General features: G+C 40.2%; 1 protein-coding gene across 1 annotated transcript in view; it reads right to left on the bottom strand.

Annotated features, from left to right (window-relative positions):
- Window positions 1-9619: 9619 nt before the first annotated feature.
- lingo3b (leucine rich repeat and Ig domain containing 3b) overlaps window positions 9620-20085 on the bottom strand; it is a 30344-nt gene continuing 19878 nt past the window's right edge. Inside the window, exons 2-3 of the mRNA XM_079452541.1 lie at window positions 12456-12954; window positions 9620-12215 (exon numbers count right to left, since the gene is read on the bottom strand). Coding sequence (XP_079308667.1) covers window positions 10872-12215; window positions 12456-12926 — 1815 coding nt within the window. The 5' untranslated portion in view covers window positions 12927-12954 and the 3' untranslated portion in view covers window positions 9620-10871. The remainder of the gene's footprint in view (window positions 12216-12455; window positions 12955-20085) is intronic.

The raw sequence follows: 20085 nt of genomic DNA, 5'->3' as shown, positions 1-20085 counted from the left end.
TAGTAACATAGACACAACGTTTGTATTTAATGTCTGGACTCTTCGTGCTCTGTTGTGCCAAGAAGCACCTTGTCAACAAATCAATGAGAAACAAAGACTCAAAGAAGAAATCTAAAGCGTTATGTGTGACCAGAGGTTGTGGAGATACAGAAACAGACTCCTGACAGGCGTGACCTCTGAACCTCACACTCACCTGTAACAGCGGATGATGTGTTTCTCATGTCAGAAAGGTTTCTGCTGGCGAGAGGCGTCTCATCCGGACCATCAAATCCTGTATGTGTGTCCATACAGGTAAGACAGCAGATGTCTGTAGCATTAGAGAGCCTTCAACGGGTGAAGACGTGTTGATTTTTTTAAGCAAGGTGTCGTTACAAGCGTTACAGACATGAAGCAAAAATGTGAAGGAAGTGAACACACACCTCATTTGTAGTGAGAATCAATGTGGCTACCTCACAGAAAAACAGTGGTGTGTGCCACTGATACCAAAGATTCTTCAGCCTGCCAGTTCAACCCACCCACCCGAGCCACCTTCATCATCATCATCATCATCATCATCATTACTGTCATCGTCTCTCATCTCTCTCAACACACACACACACTCACACGCACACGCACACGCACACACACACACAGCAAGTATACTGTACTTACATCAGCTTTCTACTTACATACTTTAGTTATAAAAAAGTGGGCCACTTGTTAGTTCATAAAAGTAAACACACTGAGTACACAACTTGTTTACAGCAGTCTTTGTGTTTGCACTGCAAATACAAGAACATACTTCAATACTTGTAGCGCATCTTTACTTAATAAAAGTACACTTTAATGTCCATAAACTAGTAACAAAACTTAGTAAACGGACGACTCAAATCAAGCGAGTAAACTGCAAGTACACTTAGAATACGTCATCTTTGGATTGAGATCCAGTACACTGAACTATAGGATCTGCTGAATGTTTTGTTAATTTGCTTGATTTCTCAACGCACGTTTTTGAATAATTTACGTTCGAAAGCCGCGTGCAAAATTTACACAAAAAATGAAGTAAATCCTATTACAGTTTGAGTAGTACGCAGTAAAAGTCAAGTATACGATGGTGAAATTTTAAATCTTGAGGAGGACATTAATAGAACACTGAAAGTAGACTTTTTTCGTAGTGTTGAAGTATACTAGCACACTTTGTAAGGGTAAAATACTTTTAGCACGGTCACAATAAAATCCACGGACACACGCAAACACACACACGCACGCACAAGCACGCACACACACGCACACAAACACACACACGTGCGCACGCAAACACACACACACACACACACACACAGAGTAGTCAGACTGCATTATTGCCACGGTGAAGGAAGTGGCAGCTATGCAGGACATGTTGAGTGCCTTTATCCTTTAACCACGGGTGGAATTACTCTGAACACAAACACACAAACACACACGCAACTCATTCTCAAAACATAACTGCACATTTCTGGTTCACTGCACATGTCCCATACAACTGAAGGAGTCTCATCTGATAAAGAAGCACTTTGTTTTGTACCAAATATGTTGTTTTTCTATTTGCTGTTGTTATTTGTCGTTTTTTTATTTATCTAGACTATTTATTGATTTATTTATAGAGTGTAGGAGCATGATGTTTTAATGTGCCGTGATGCCTCTGGATTCACACACACACACTTCCGTCAGAGCTATTTTTGTGTCATTTACAATGTTATTCTGGAAGTGTGCGTGTGTGTTAAAATCCAGGCACGTCTCGTCCAATCATCGGTCTTTTGAGCAATCAACAACCCAACCAATCACGTCATTTCACGCTGGCAGGCACGTGTTGACAATGACAAATCTGATATACCTCAAACACTTGTAATGTAAAGGTAATCTGACGAAATCACACTGATGATAGCAGAAAATCAAATAGTTTTGGAAATATTGTGACTTGAAGCTTTTTACTGTTCTGTACTGTCGTGTTGAGTTGATTTTGGCATGCTCCCTTAAAAAAATCTTTTTATCTGTTAGGATGAGGTCAATGACAACTGAATATTGAAGTGACATCAGAGCAGGTCGAATGTAGACAAACTTCTGCTATTAAAACCTTTGAGTGACAGGAATCAGCCTGAGATTCAAAGCTCGTGTAGTCGTTCTGAGAAACACACAATCAGCTTTAGAGACCAAAGTAATGTCATTGGGGAAAATTGCTACGTTCTTGAGTTTCATTTTATTTTAATGTGGAATCTTGTGTTTATTTATTTCATTTGTTGACCCATGTTTTTGTCCGTAGGAAAATGCATTTCAGTTGAAGTGTTTGTTGTGTGTGTTCAAGTGATTCTGATATTTAAAAACAAGAAAAAAAAATCAAGAAAAAAGAATGAGAAAACCAGCTCTTCTGTTGTTAGGGAAACGCTGGTGATTCTTTTATGCATGGATATTTATCGAACTGTTCAGAGACTGCAGGACGACTCGCACGTCAAGGTCAGCGAGAGGACAGGTGGGGAACAGAGACTCACCCGGCGGGGTGGAAGGGATGATTTTTTGCATTTGGATTGTATGCTGATGGAACAACAAACGCGGTAAAGAATGACCAAACTACAAAAAAGAGAATCTAGCACAGAAAAATTGCCAGCATTAAAAATGATTGGATTGTGGATTATATTTACACTGCGAGAGTTAATTTGGCTTTTTTTAAAATGTGGATTATATTTACACTGCGAAGGTTAATTTGGCTTTTTTTAAAGTGTGGATTATATTTACACTGCGAGAGTTAATTTGGCTTTTTTTAAAGTGTGGATTATATTTACACTGCGAGAGTTAATTTGTCTTTTTTTAAAGTGTGGATTATATTTACACTGCGAGAGTTAATTTGGCTTTTTTTAAAGTGTGGATTATATTTACACTGCGAGAGTTAATTTGTCTTTTTTTAAAGTGTGGATTATATTTACACTGCGAGAGTTAATTTGTCTTTTTTTAAAGTGTGGATTATATTTACACTACAAGAGTTAATTTGGCCCTTTTAAAATGTGGATTATATTAACACTGCAAGAGTTAATTTGGCCTTTTTAAAGTGTGGATTATATTTACACTGCAAGAGTTAATTTGGCCTTTTAAAAATGTGGATTATATTTACACTGCAAGAGTTAATTTGTCTTTTTTTAAAGTGTGGATTATATTTACACTACAAGAGTTAATTTGGCCCTTTTAAAATGTGGATTATATTTACACTGCAAGAGTTAATTTGGCCTTTTAAAAATGTGGATTATATTTACACTGCAAGAGTTAATTTGGCCTTTTAAAAATGTGGATTATATTTACACTGCAAGAGTTAATTTGGCCATTTTAATAGCGTGGATTATATTTACACTGCAAGAGTTAATTTGGCCTTTTAAAAATGTGGATTATATTTACACTGCAAGAGTTAATTTGGCCATTTTAATAGCGTGGATTATATTTACACTACAAGAGTTAATTTGGCCATTTTAATAGCGTGGATTATATTTACACTACAAGAGTTAATTTGGCCATTTTAAAGTGTGGATTATATTTACACTACAAGAGTTAATTTGGCCATTTTAATAGCGTGGATTATATTTACACTGCAAGAGTTAATTTGGTCTTTTTAAAATGTGGATTATATTTACACTGCAAGAGTTAATTTGGCCATTTTAATAGCGTGGATTATATTTACACTGCAAGAGTTAATTTGGCCATTTTAATAGCGTGGATTATATTTACACTACAAGAGTTAATTTGGCCATTTTAATAGCGTGGATTATATTTACACTACAAGAGTTAATTTGGCCATTTTAATAGCGTGGATTATATTTACACTACAAGAGTTAATTTGTCTTTTTTAATAGCGTGGATTATATTTACACTACAAGAGTTAATTTGTCTTTTTTAAAGTGTGGATTATATTTACACTGCAAGAGTTATTTTGGCTTTTTTTAACACTGGCAATTTTGCTGTGTGGAGGATTAACTTTAAAACGTGGCAGTTTGGCCAAAAATAAAAAAACAGTCTTTCTTCAGTGGACACAACACAAGATATTTTGAGAAATGTCTCGGTGGTTTTGTGTTCATACAATGGAAGACTATGGAGTTCGGTGTCGGTAGATGATCAACATTCTTCAAACTTTCTTCTGTTGTGTTCTGAAGAAGAAAGAAAACTCAAAGAGGTTTGACATGCCGTGATGGTGAACAAATGAACAGAAAAAAGAATTGTTCGCATGAACTGTCTCTTAGATGGTCATAAACACGTCACAATACCAAAATCTGCTTCAAAAAAGATATTTGTTAATCGTATGTTTGATCTTGAAGTTTTCATGGGATTCACTCCGCGTTTCAAATCTCTTTGTGTGTTTTGGTGACCCAACACCCCGCGGGCGACTCTTCCCCCTCCTCACGCCACCAGAGAATCAATCAGAATCGCGTGTCTTTGTGATGGTACAAGACAATCAATTTCCAATAAGGAGAAGAACAAAGGAACAAGGGATGAATCTTGAGAGAATGTCACTGTAGAGATTCATGACTGGGAAGTAAAAACTCTGAGCAATGTGTGTATTTGTGATTTTTTTTAAACCTTCCACCGCCACTGCATCATATAGATTTTCTTTGCAGATTGCCATGGTAACTGCATCCCATGCACAGACCATCCGACTGAGATCTTGGTCATGTTCCAAAGACCGAGAACAGAAAATACTTTTAGTAAAACATATTGCACACGCCATTTATTCAGATTCACATTCTGCCTCCGGTTCTGATGTCACAACGCAACAGCTTTCGTTCAATTCAGTCTATAGGTTTCATTTACAGAAATGTCAAGAATGAAGAATTCTATGTAGGTGAAGTGAATGTGTTTTACATTAGGATGGAAACTCAGACATGAAATCAAAAGAAATGTACAGGCGTTCAGAAGAGACGTAAAACAAATGCAGCATACAAACATACACATACAAACACTGAATGAAAGGATTTTAGAAATAATCAAGTGCCATTGCTTCAAAACTACAGTCAAATACTGACAGCCGGTGGTGATACTGCAGCACTGCAATGAAATACACAGTATATTATAGTTTAATGCCACACACTTCCAATCAAAAACAAAACGTATACTCATTATAATTATATCAATTCATTTGAGCAAATCATCAATTAATATGTCAATTTATTTTTCAGCTGTCTAAACTTCAACAAACAATGATGTAGAAACACAAGTATAAACTCTTACTGATAAATAAATAACTGACGACACAGTCAGTCAACGCATCACTGAAACTATGTGGTGGTACAGAATGTGAATCAAATCATCTTCTTGGTTTAATATTAACAACACAGCAGAATTCATATTTTCCCTGTAAACCTGAATGACTTTGAGATCTTTGAACAACACACAAACCCTTTCACCTTTGAATTCTAATGTCTGTATGATGGGAAACACAAGAGCCAGTGCTGTATGGAACAGAGAAGCTCAGAGGATAAAACACACCGTACACAGATACACGTGACGTGAACAGGGTACAACATGCTTTTATGAATAAAAGATCTTTTCTCTTTTTACAAGACAAGACGCACACAGTATAAAACAAACATATGCATAGAAAATAATAGATATACACTCGAAACGGCATTCGGTCACAGTTTTCTGGACGAGACTGAAGCCGCTGTGAGGTTGGATGAAACACATTTATATCTGCACCTGCTTTCATTCATCGTGTGCTGTAAACCTTTAGGCGAAACGCTCATACACACGTGACGAAGCAGACAAAAACAAAGTGACACAACAGGCACATTTCAGCTGAAATATCTGAGAGTATCTATGGCAACATTTGAGTTTCCTACCAATCTGTATTAATGACATTATCCGACAGCAAATGTCCATCAAATAATCCATCACTGCAGGAGAGAGAGAGAGAGAGAGAGAAGAAAAAGAGCAGAATATTGCTTTACAACATGAAAGTTGGCATGATGCACGCATGTACATACACGCACATATCAGTCGAAACAAACACATCAGGAAGACAAACATGAAATATTACCTGAAATATTGACAAACCCGGTCTGAACGCTCAGAAAAAACATCTCATTACAATATGGCTCATAGATTTAAGTTTAATAAACTAAAGATGTTTCATCCAAACTCACACTGAGCATAAAACACATCCGATGAAATACGAATAAATAAAGCATCAGCATCTGAACAAACATCATTCATAAACCTTTATATCTACCGTCTGTCAGCAGTACGAGAAGAAATATGAACAATTTATTCTCCTTAAATTGACTTTTACACTATCGTCACATCATTTAAATGATCTTATTTAGATCTACAGATCTAAGACTACTTTTGATCTACCGTTATCTGAGAACTTCAATATAAACTAGGTTTTAATTGTGTTACGGGACTAACAGTCATATTTTGATCTGCATATCATCACGAGTAGAGTTCACCCAAAAATTTAAATTGACATTTAGTCATTTAGCAGATGCTTTTATCCAAAGAGTTCAGGGAGCAATAAGCGATATGTCATAAAAGAGCAATAGTACGATAGGTACTTATACAAAGTTCAACCAGAATTATTTCACGAACCTGTTTTAATTATAAAGTAATATTTCCACCTATGGGAGTTTGAGTAAATGATGACATCATTTTCATTTTCGGGTGAACTGTTCCTTTAAAATCAGATTCTCAGTGGTTGAAATGAAGCACGTTGGCTCTTCACCACCAGATGGAGGTAAAGCTACATTACAAATTCACATCACAAGGCCAATGTGCGTCACAATTGAGTATTTTCGGTCAATAATATACCAATACAGATCAATATCTAGTCCGTTTTAGAGATGTCTTAAGAGCAGAAATCAAAGTATTACAGATCATAATGTGTGAAGAATGTTCTGGTCTGCAGCTATGGCTCGAGTCCCTATTACAGTGTAAGTTAATGGGAATATTTACACATTACTTATTTGAATGTATTAAAGAGTCAAGATCAAATTCATCTATTGTGAAGATTTATCAAAAAGCAAAGCAGTAAGTGTTTGTGTTTTTATGAGACTAGAATTGTACAGACAAAGAGAGAGAGAGAGAGACTAAATGTAAATGATATCATGTTCTCTCTGAAAATCATCTGTGCATTTTATACACAAACACACACGAATTATTGTGTGTTTCATGTATGACGGGGTTGTGAACTTAGGACGCTTAAAAAAAAAAGCATGTTTAAACTGAGGCAGCAAACCGGATGGAGAACAGTTTGAAACGAAATGTCAAAGATTCTTAAATCACTCATGAACTGCTTTTTTAAAAGGGTTATAAACAGAACACAATACCTGGTTACAGAGTTAAAGTGTGGTAACCACAAATGAATCCTTTCTTGTCGATGGTATTTGTCATAATTTACCAAATGTACAAGCAAAAGGTCTGGATAATCAAATAAATACAATTAATGAAGGTAATTCTGAAAAAACATCCATTTGCCACTTAAATGCCGAGGACTCTTCAAGATCAGGAATGAAGGTCTGAAGTCATTTCACATCACTGAGCTGCTAAAAGTGTCAGTCAGAGAATAATCAGATGAAGGGTCGGGTACATGAGGACGCCGGGCGCTTGTGGGATGGAGTCCCGGCTGAGCCTCGGATCTCTCGCTCTGTCACCGCACCTACAGTACGCACGGTCACTGACTGCACGAGTCTAACGCTAACAGAAACCAAACTAAAACAACATCCAAACACAGGCCACGGAGACGACCTCTATCACTCAGACGCCGACCGACTGACTGTGGATGATGTCGGTGAGGTCTGAGAACAAAGAGCTTACTCAACAGGGTCAACACAAACCTGACGTGTTTACATCACCAAATCCAGACGTGTAAACGCTCCTGATGTGAAGAAATACAGTCAGATGTGCCAAACGTCACCGTACGGTTATCATACACAACACATCGTGTGTGAATTCATATTGTGATTTCAAACTACACTGAGCTTATCCAAATGCATTGTGGGATTGCCGTCTTTGTGACAGATGTAGCTCTCTTACTCTCTTGCGTGAATGGAGACACAGGGAATCATCAGATCATCATCAGATCTTCAGTGTCGTGTATGCAGCAGGGTGACTGTGTGTATGTTCAACTGCTGTTATATAACACACACATCAAACATTCACTTCTTATCATCATCAGGTTTCATAAAGCACAGTTTCTCAGTAGAAGATCAAACTGGCTGAAAGGGATGTCCAACTTTCACATTTCTTATATATTAGAAAACTGTATTGAAGATGATCCACGCGTGATGTGTAGTCGTGAAGACTGAACAAGGTTTGGCAAAAAAGAACACAAAAAGCATTATTTCGTCAAACATATCGCTGCCTTCCTTCTGTAATCTCGTATCTACATCGTTTGGGATTTTTAATAAATGATTATTATTAGTCAGCCTATATGTTTGTCACTGGGTTTGACAAATACTCGACCAATAAAACGTATGAAGAAGTGATTTATGCATTTTCTGAAAAACAGCGAATTTGGACATCCCAGGTTTGGGAAGGACGGCGGCAATATGTATATATTACATTATGCATTATATTAATAATAGTAAGTCTTAAGTAGCACGGGAACATTTGAGGTAAAAGCCCAAAATATGATCAATTTTCCTTTTATGCCAAACATCTTTAGGATATTAAGTAAAGATCATGTTCCAGGAAGATATTATAAATATATAAAACTGTATTTTTGTGAGTGGACGGTCTGCTATGAGGCCATTTTCTCAATATTTGGATTTTTTCGCACTCTCAGATTCCAGCGTTTTAAATGCTTTTATCTCCGCCATTTATGATCACATCCTAATAACCCCATACGTCAGTAGAAAGATTTGTTATTCAGCTTTCAGATTATGAGAAATCACAATTTAGAACAATTTAACCATGAGGTTTTGTTGTCCAGGGTCACATATATATATATATGAAGAGTTTATTTAAGTATGTTTTATTATGTCATCATGTTTTTACTGTGTTAGTTTGCTGTACTTTAAGAGTTATTATGTCTTAAATCAATACAAACCAAATGCAGCTTGACTGATATTAATTGGACGCGCAATAAAAAAACTAAATTTTTTAGAAAGATAGTTATCTCTTTTTGGAAATAAACTTATATATATATATACAACAAAATGCAAAGAAAAAGCTGACGATAAGCAAACGTTGAGTAGTCATCGTCAGCTTTTTCTTTGCATTTTTGTACATGAGAATAAAACTCATATAATCTAACCAAATCATTTTGAAGTTGTTCTTCATTTTGTGCCTTACACTTCATACTTGGTTTAATGGAACCTAAGAAAGCTTTAAAGCAACTATTACAAGACAACGCCAAGACTTTTGTCCCCTACTGTTGTATTCTCTAAGCTTCACCCACAGACATGACGTGGAGCAGATTTGACTGTATTTGTCACCGCACGCAGATTTCTGGACAGGTGGATTCAGGGACGCTCTTTGTTTATGGCTCTTGTAGTTCACTTGTTAACCGATGCGTTTTCAACAGCAGCTGCTGGTTTACGCCCTAAGTTAACAGATTCATTCATTTACATCAAGCAGCTGAAAACAGACGAAACAAGTCTCAGTTTTCAAAACACAGAAAAGAAAAAGTACAAAAACACATGGTTTATAAATCTAAACGTATCATCATAGCCTCTACAGTCAAGGACACATGAACTAGATGGGTGATGTGATTTCATGTACATCAGATGTCACCAGCCAGGGACCCTCCCTCATCGAGACCCAGTCGGGGGGTGAAGGGACGGGACATGGGGGGTGTTGGGGGGGACTGGGCAGGGGAAGCACAAAACGTCTACACACCGGCCGCCAAAACCCAAGACCGTCAGAGAGAGAGGTGATGTGTCTATTAATTCAATATTTGGCACAAATATAAATATAATGTGTTATAATAATGTGATACTTCAAGTGCTTCTGATGAGAAATGAATTCACAGCGAGCGGTTCTGGAGAAACAGTAAATGCATTTTAATAAAGAATCCGGCATGACTTAACGTCTTGTAGGACTCAGAATAAAAAAATACAATTTGCCATCGTTATTACTAATATTACTTTACAGTTATTGCAAATACAACAAGCCTGCGTATAGAAAAAATCATCTGTTCGTATTTTCTGTTGGGAATCAATGAAACGTACGACGCTATTGCTGTAAACCTCCTCATCACAAATATCATTATATGGCTTGAGGGTTTTCTGTGTGTGTGTGTGTGTCTCTCTGCGGCTGACGTCGAGCAGACGTGACACCCGGACGACCTCCCCCCATGAAGGCTAGCGGGTTGTCAGCATATGTGTGATTCAGAATGATGGAGGGGGATTGTGGGTAAGAAATAGGCGTCACCTCAGCCGACCCCTCATCAGTCCGGATCAGACACGTCAAACACTGCAGTCAGAACCCAGAACTTCGGACAGAATTCACTGTAGTACCGTACCGATACTGCGGTATCGTGTTTACAGTGATGCGGCCGGTGTGTTCATCCCAACCCACACAGACGCTCAACGCAGAACATCAACGGCTTCTATGACGCATCTTGTTCGTCTGTTTGAGTAAAATGGTCACTAAAAACCAAGCAATATTTAGTTCCTTGCCTCGACCCTCTTTTATTGCTCAGAGATTGCTCTTTCAAAGAGCTCTCAATTGTTTTTCTTTTGAGTCTCAACTTGGTCTGATTCAATTATATAACCGTCAGCGGAAACAGAAATAACAATAAATCGTTTGTGAGAGCATCGAGGACAAGGTTATCATTTAATGTCAGATTGCGTCAGGACGTTGTATTTCTGCATCAGCGCTGTGTGTGTGTTAGTGTTGGGCGTTTATGCTTCCCCCAGCGGACCCCTGGCTGCGTGGTTTCATATCATCTTCATGTTGAACTTGCGTGTTCCTCCGGAAGTGGTGGTGGCGGGCTGTCCTTCAGTTTTCCTGAAGGAATACTCCACCGTGAAGTTGTTCTTGCGTTGACCGCGTCCGCGGCTCCACACAAACAATAGCAGAAAGCAAAACAACACCACCCCCAAAAACATGATACAGCCCATGGCCGTGGACACCAGGATGGTGGTGAGGTCCAGCGTGAACTTGAGAAAAACACGCGTGCTGTTCAGACCTGTCTCGTTGAAGTCTGTGGAATACATGGAGCGGTTGGCAAACAGCGCGTGGTCTGCGGCATGGCCCTTCACCGTCAGTGTAGCGAAGTAGGTGTCGTTGCCACCGGCATTGCTGGCGATGCAGATGTAGGTGCCGCTGTCCGCCACCTGAGCGTAACGGATCTCCAGCGTCCCGCCCGGAAGCACCGTGACCCTGCCATTGCTTTTCGACGTGATCCTTCTTCTCTGCGGAGAGATCCAGATGATGCCCGGCGTAGGCTCTCCCTCTGCCCGGCACAGGAACGACACCGGCTGGCCCTCGTGTGCTGTCACCTGTTGCAGTTTTCTGTTTCTTATCTTCGGCTTCTGGCAGGTGAAGTAATCGAACATTGCCGAATCGGTGAAGGTGCTCAGGGCGAACCCGCGCACCTCCGCTGGACCGGCGCACACCGGCATCTTGCCATCAAAGTTCAGGGTCCGCCGGCGTTGCAGGATCCAGAGCAGCCGACAGTCGCAGGATAAAGGGTTGCCGTCCACTCTCAAGGTTTCCAGACTGTTGACGGAGTGAAAGGAGCTCTCCTCGAGAGTCACCAAACCGTTGTTGGACAGATTGAGAACGCGCATTTGTCTCAAGCCTCCGAGAGCGTGAGGCTCGATGGTGAGCAGGTTAGTGTTGACCATGTGTAGTTCCTTCAGTCTGATGAGGTCTCTCAAGGCCCAAGGCTCCAGCGTGGAGATGGGGTTGTAGGAGAGGTTGAGTGCCGTCAGGTAGGCCAGGTTTCGGAAGGACGATGACGGTACAGATGTGATATTGGTGTTGGTGATGAAAAGCCAAGAAAGGTTGAGACCCTGGAAGCTCAGCGGTGAGATGTACTCAAGATAGGGCCAGCTGTCGATCTCCAGGCCTCTCAGAGCAGACAACTTGCGAAAATTTTGGTCTTCGAGTGAGGTGATGCTGAGGTGACGGAGTCGAAGGGTCACAAGATTACGGAGATACGAGAGAGTCTGGCCTGAGATGGCCGTCAGGTTGCATCTCTCAATGGCGAGATCCTCGATACCCAACAACCCTGTGAAAGCCTTGTGGGATATGTAGACCAGATCATTATCACCCACCTGAAAAACACACACAAGTGGAATTAACGTAACTGTACTGAGCGAAATAAATAGATGAGATCTCTTTAACATCTCCTAGACTTCGAAGAGATTAAATGGCAAGCGAATAGTAATGTCTAAACTGAATCTCACATTTGTCAAGTCTGCAATCAAAAGTGAATATGACTGAAGTTAAGAAATAAAAAGTTCTTTATTTGACCCAACCGTTGAAACCAATTCATCCATCACCCTTCACCTCACCTCCAAATTTTTGAGACTCCTCAGATCTTGGAAGGTGTAATCCAGGAGGATGACGATCTTGTTCTCGCTCAGGTCCAGCGTGGTGAGATTTGACAGCCGCGCAAATGCGCCCATGGGCACAAGCTTCAGCTGGTTTCCTCTGAGCCGCAGCGTGCGCAGGGCCTGCAGGCTGGCGAAAGCGTTGGGTTCCAGTGTGGTGATGAGGTTCTCGCTCAGATCCAGCTCCTCCAGACGCGGGTACGGCGCCAGGTCTCCGGGGGCCACCCAACGCAAGCGGTTTCGACTGAGATCCAGCAGCCTCGTCTCTGTCGGGATGCCCTCCGGGACACCGGACAGCCGCTTACGCTGACAGGACACAGAGCGCAGCTGAGCGGCGCAGTCGCAGCGCGGCGGGCATCCCTGAGACGACTGTGAGAGGGTCATAAAAGCCAGCATGAGCCCCAACCAGCACAGGCCCCACCGGGAAGCCATGAACCCCCCTCCACTTCACTCTACACACCTATAGAGAGAGAGAGACATTGAGATACATATAGAGTAGCCTCAACAATCATTTTTCAACAGAAACACCAAAGTACGCGGTGTCAGCACACAGAAACATTGAACTTAAATAGATTGTGTGGCCTAGTGGTTAGAGAGTTGGGCTTGTGATCAGAAGGTTGCTGGTTCTAATCTCAGTGCCAGCAGGTCATGACTGAAGGGCCCTTGAACAAGACACCTTACCCCTGATTGCTCTGCAGTAATGTGCCACTGTAAAAAAACTCTCTGTAAGTTGCTTTGGATAAAAGTGTCTTCTTAATGTAAATGTGTCACATGGACCAAGAAACCACTTAGAATGGCAAAAACACCCAACAAACCCAGAATACTCCAAGATATTCAAAAGACCCCAGAACACCCCATGACACCCAGAGCAGATACCACAACACCCAAAATATTCAAAAGACCCCTGACACTCCCATCAACCCCAAGCACCCGATACAGCGATTCTTCAAAAACTAAACAAGACAAGAGTGTAATTTGAGAATGAAGAGGGTCAATAAATCTGTCACCGAGCAGGTTCTGTAATATCATGGCAGTGAATGATATCTATCTGCTGTTTGTTGTGTCGTGTTTTGGTTCGCTGGCACACATTTAAAGGTTGAGTCACTGGGCGTCGGGCCACTGCTCTTGGATAAGGAAGTGGAGATGCCAGCCAAGTCGGTCTAATCTTTACGCCGGGCCAAATAAAACACTCTGTGGGTCTGGCAGGGCCACGGCGGGCCTGGATTCACATGAAACTTTAATCTGGTCCACCAACAGCGGCAGGCAGACCCCTCCTGTGATGTCATAACGCATCCTCAATCTATTTAACAAAACTCATGTTACGATGCTAAGGTGTTGCTATGCGGTTGCTAAGGTGTTTAAGTGGTTGTTAGGTACCTAAAATAAAATAAATGACAGATGAGAACTCATTGATATCTCAATCATTTCTCCTGAGCGACAAAGTTACACCCAACTGACTTTTAAATGCCACGTACACACACAAACACGTACACGTTCACGCAAACACACACATACGCACACACGTACACACACATACGCACACGCAAACACGTTCACGCAAACACACACATACGCACACAGGTTCACACACATACGCACACGCAAACACACACATACGCACACGCAAACACGTTCACGCAAACACACACATACGCACACGCAAACACACACATTTTGTTCTGAAATATATAAATGAACATTAACACGTCTGTATGACACACGAGTCAGTACAGTAGATTGATGGGTGACGTCCAGCACACGTCTGTCTGTTTGTGTTCAGCCTCTGAAAAGAAACAAGACAAATCAAATGTCTAATTTTGGAAACTCCCCCTAAAATTTGTTATTGCATTAATATTTGACAGAGTAATACTTTTTATACAGTAAATTGGAGTCAAAATTACAATTTACATCTGAGATTTGGGGACATCATCATTATTTTTTAAACAGAGATTGATAGATCTGTTAATACAGTCGTAGAAATACTACGGTGACGGATGGAAAATAGGCGAATACATGTCTGTTGCGTTTCTCTATTGTCTCAAAAAGTTTTAAAAAATCCTTTTAGATTTTGATTCTTCACCAAAGTTTAATTTGGAGCACATATATAATCATGAGTTGAGAGCTGAGAACATCAGGGGTTTGGCTCTTTTGACCTGAGCTTGTGAGAAACCACACACGATCCCAGGGATTGCACATACTCAGAAACAAATGTATAGTAAGATGCGATGTAAGTCTCTTTGAATAAAAGCGTCTGCCAAATGCATAAATGTAAAAGACACTCTAGCAACCACCTACAACATCACAACAGTGAGTTCTGCACAGACACACACCATAAACATTCTCTTTCATCATATAACACAGTTTATGACATAAAATCATCCTACATAATGTAAAGAACATATGAGTAATATGCATTATAGTCAGAGCATTAGCAGTTATGGGATTTAGTATTATTTGGGATAACGTAATATCTGTTATATTTTGACTTTTGTATTCTCAGCATCTCAGCTAGCCTGAATGACATTTCACTCTGGATGAAGGACCATCACCTGCAGCTGAACCGCTTGTGATCCCAGCCAACCCGATTAGGTTCATCACCCATTACTCCTTCCAGAACTGACCCATTACTACAGTCTTCTACTTCTTTTCTACTTTCCTACCCCCAAAAACATTCTTGCTTCTATACTGTGGTAGGCTAACTTTTTTTTAATACGACGTCATACGGCCAACTCGTTTTTGACAAGTTCACCATGTCAAGCATGAGAAGATTCAAACGGTTAAGTCAGAATGCATGAAACACCATTGCACATCCTCTTTAAGGGGAAATGTCAACAATGTGTCAAACTGAGCAAAGATATTTCAAGTCTGCAATCAAAAGTCAATTTCATTGAAGATCTCAATATGAATTCAAACATTTCTCATCGAATTTACTGAACTCCAGATTATTTGACCTCAACAATCTACAATCATTTACACCTCCATACACATTACCAATTACACTCTCATTTATTTCTCTATTCATTCCTCCTAAACAAATTTCAAAGCAAACTGTTGTCTGAGTGTTTTGGTTTTTGTGTTTTCCTGTGGAGGTTTGGTAGTCCAGTCACAACATCAGGTTTATCTGTACAGGAGAGAGAGTCAAACCCGTTTCACGCTCTCTGATTCACGAGGAAAGAGCGGAATATGATTTATCTTCCCCTGAGCAACTTCATACAGTTCAGTACACCACATCAAACACGGACCTCGGCGTCCGTAACCAGCCCTGTCATCTACCGCAAGGACGAGCGAGACAGAGACTGAAGGGAGAGAGTGCCATCACTCTCGCTGTAAATGAAGCGAGAGAAACACAAACTCAGGAAAGAGAAACTCCACTTTTACAAACACGTAATATTCTGAAACTGATCGATTGGAAATCTAAAACTTCAGAAGTCACATTTAAAGGTGAACCAGATATAAAGCCTGAAAAAACATGGGAATGTGGTAGAATTCATCAAATCAAGCTTATAGCGTTAGTTCTGGGAGGTCATGTGAGTCAAGCCAGCATAGAAATCCTATAGATATATGACGCAAGCTTCCTTTAAATTTCATTCAGCTAACAGCAAATTACCCTCCTCCATCCCCAACTCCACTTCACATTTTCAATTGGGACTCGACTGTTATTCAAAGAATCAATTACTTTACATCATGTGTTACACTTAAATGTCATTAAGAATGAATGACATCTGCTTGCTATGATCTATTTACACTAAAGGGGTGTTATCGCAGCGCTCCCTGATCTTATGTTGGCAGCATGGATGGGCAGGGAGTTTTTGCCCAGAACAAAACCATACCGTCAATCTAAAATGTGAACTAATTGTCATTCATTTGTCATGCACTGACAGAACTGAGGTAAGTTTTACAGTGCAAGGCGCATGAAAAAATCAAACCGTTCATTCATATTTAGAAACATTCAGCGGGAGGAGATGAACAGAACGCTGAGTTGAGGCGCTGGTAAACAAACCGAAACATCTCGAGCGAGCCTGTACCGTTTGGAGAATAATGATGTTAGAAGATGAAGTAACAAGATATGAGCTCAATATAACCTCACAGTGATATTCAGGTGTCAGACACAGAATCACACCTGTGTTCAGATTCAACCGCGGTCGAGGTAAACTTCACAGTTCACATTCAGATCTCAAACTGACGGAACCACACAATAGTGTGAGCCAATCACATGAGGCCTAATCGTCATGCAGGAAATGATGTCATGACAACACAAAAACACCCACGGTCGCTACCTATGTTCTATATAGTGCACTACATCGGGTGTCTGCCATGTATGAACTACTTTCGGTCCCCTCTTTTTTACCCACAATGCACTTTGATTTTCGTCTTATCTAATGCGCCTGGGCACATGCTGGCAAGCGCCCCAGAGAATCCTCGTTCTTTACAGATTGATGATTGGCTCGTTCTACCGATTTTTACAAACACAATATTAAGGTATCTGGGAAACCCACAGTTTTTTACTGTCAATGATAAAAATGTTGACTGTCCAAAATGGCAGACATGCCGACGTGTGTGGAGTGATTCAATGTGGCATCTATCTATGGTTTCATCAAAAGCTGTGAAATTAAAATCAGCAAACAGGAAAAAATCTAAAATTCACACTTTAAGAGACCTAAAAATCATCTGATGAAACGCCTAAAAAGAAAAGGCTGTCAACATTTACTCTCACTTAATACTTCCAAACCCACACAACCGTCTTCTGTCCAACACAAACAAAAACACACGAAATATAGTGCCTTATCTATAATATGATCATCTTTACACTATGTATAGCGTTTCTACACACTATTTTTTTATTTTATTTACATTAAGATTAATTTATAGTATTATTTTATTGTCTAATAATTGTATTTAATAATTCGTTAAATGGGTCCTGTAGTTTGATCTTTTCTTAAAGATTTAAAGAAAGCGTACGGTACACTGACATTTAGTGGTTGATCTTGGTATCTCAGTCTAAAGTCAAAATATTAGAGTTTAGCCGGTCACAAAAGTTCACATGTGCAGTAACGTTTATGTTAAGATATAAATGTTTGTTTGTGTGGGTGTATGCGTGCGTATATGCACGTGTGTGCATGTGTTGTTTGTGTGTGCATGTGTATATATTTGGGTGCGTGTATTCGCGTGTGTGTATGTGTGCGTATATGCATGTGTGTGCATGTATTGTTTGTGTGTGCATGTGTATATGTGTGTGTGCATGTGTATTTGCGTTTGTTTTTTGTGTGTGCATGTGTATATCTATATGTATATATTTGTGTGTGTGTATTTGTGTGTGTGTGTGTGCATGTGTATTTGCGTTTGTTTTTCGTGTGTGCATGTGTATATCTATATGTATATATTTGTGTGTGTGTATTTGTGTGTGTGTGTGTGCATGTGTATTTGCGTTTGTTTTTTGTGTGTGCATGTGTATATCTATATGTATATATTTGTGTGTGTGTATTTGTGTGTGTGTGTGTGCATGTGTATTTGCGTTTGTTTTTTGTGTGTGCATGTGTATATCTATATGTATATATTTGTGTGTGTGTATTTGTGTGTGTGTGTGTGTATATGTGTGCGTATATGCATGTGTGTGCATGTGTTGTGTGTGTGTGTGTGTGTGTGTGTGCATATGTATTTGCGTTTGTTTGTGTGTGTGTGTGTGTGTGTGTGCATATGTATTTGCGTTTGTTTTTCGTGTGTGCATGTGTGTGTGTGTGTGTGTGTGTGTATGTGTGCGTATATGCATGTGTGTGCATGTGTTGTGTGTGTGTGCATATGTATTTGCGTTTGTGTGTGTGTGTGTGTGTGTGCATGTGTATTTGCGTTTGTTTGTTTGTGTGTGTGTGTGTGTTTGTGCGTATGTGTGCCTATATGCATGTGTGTGTATTTGCGTGTGTGTGTGCATATATGCATGTGTGCGTACAAGTATATACATTTGTGTATACAAGTATATGCGTGTGTGCGTTTGTTTGTGCGTGTGTGTGTGTTTGTGTTCAGGGCAGACAGCAGGATTGAAGCACATTGATATAGACGTGATGAACAGCATCTGTTGTCCGAAGCGTTTCATTTGTACTGTCACTAATATTTAACAGGAGCTGAATGTCTCTGGAGACACAACAGAAAGTTTGTGTCATAGAAGATGAGAGGAGGCATCCGGCAGCTGTCTGTGACGCCCGAGTTTCTCCTCAGACTGAATATTATCCGTCCACAGGAGGACACAGAAACATTCTGTCTGATCTCATCATATACTGGATATAGAATGTGTGGATTCAAATAAATGACACATCACTTTATTACTGTTCACAGTGTTGGAATAACTGGATGTGTCTGCTCAAGATCACTCAAGATAGTCTGAGATATTGATAATTGTACCTTGTCAGAATTATTATGTCATAGAAACATGAATTTGGTGAAAATTCACTTTGTAAAGTAGTTACCAAATCCTGTGAGATCAGCCGTACTACACATCAGAAACATTCACATATTAAAGGGATGCTGTGGCGAGCAGGGCGGGACGAGAGGCGAGAGGGAAAAGCTTGAGGTGATAAAGAGCGTCAGCTGTGCGTGCACCGGTCTCACATCTCTCACGGAGGAGCTCCGGGAGCATAAACGGATGAGTGACAGGAGTGCATGACGAGAGAGGACCAGGCCTGGACATTATGTTGTGTTTATTGTGTTTGTATGGCCGGCAGTCGACCGCGAGGGAGGTTCCCGCATCCTTCCTTCCTTCCTTTTATTGATCTTTGTTACAGATACTTCACCTAAAAATGAAAATTCTGTCAGCATTTCCGCACCTTCGAGTTGTTCCACAGATATACAGATTTGGAACAACTCAAAACTTTGACAGAAAGCGCTACAGAAATACCTTAGAATTGAATATTTGATTTTAGTAGTATGATACTGCAGATATCTGCAGCACGACAAACGCACTCTCTGTCTCTCACCTTGCTCAAGGTGAATGTGTGTGTGCGGTTAGCGCACTTCAAAGGGAACGAGACATTCCTGCGAAAATTACACAAGGAAAGATAGTGACCATTTAACACACACACCTATATGACATTGTGTTGCTTAATTTAAACATGTCTTTGCCTTTAATACATGTGTTTTCATACACACAAACACCTGATCTGCTATAGAGAATGTGAAGCTGACGTCATGCCCTATGTTGCATGTTGCAGTGGTTACACCAAGAGCATTCTTAGCTTGCATGTTGCACTTGCTGCTAAATGCATGTGATCATTCATCAGGTCGAAATAAATGATGTGATCCAAAAACAGTTCATCTTTATCGTCAAAGTTCTGCTAATCTCTTAAATGTAATTTCTGTCCAGGCTCAAACTGTCCTAACAGTCCATTAAACTGCAGAGACATCAGAGCATGATATTGTGAACGTCCACTGATGTACAGGGTTTAACGTCAGATTAGTGAGACGCTCTTGGCTCTGTCGGCGGGTTTGTAAGAAGTTTTGCTCTCTGTCCGACAGCTTTAAAAAGCCGCTTACGGGATACATTATTCACATCGCTGGCTAATAAGACTCAGAGCGGTTCTTCACCTCCAAGCACAGGGAATAT

This window comes from Barbatula barbatula, assembly GCF_947034865.1.
Source record: "Barbatula barbatula genome assembly, chromosome: 3".
Classification (NCBI taxonomy): domain Eukaryota; kingdom Metazoa; phylum Chordata; class Actinopteri; order Cypriniformes; family Nemacheilidae; genus Barbatula; species Barbatula barbatula.
The sequence above is the reverse complement of the archived record's forward strand: the minus strand, read 5'-3'. Positions and strand labels throughout refer to the sequence as shown.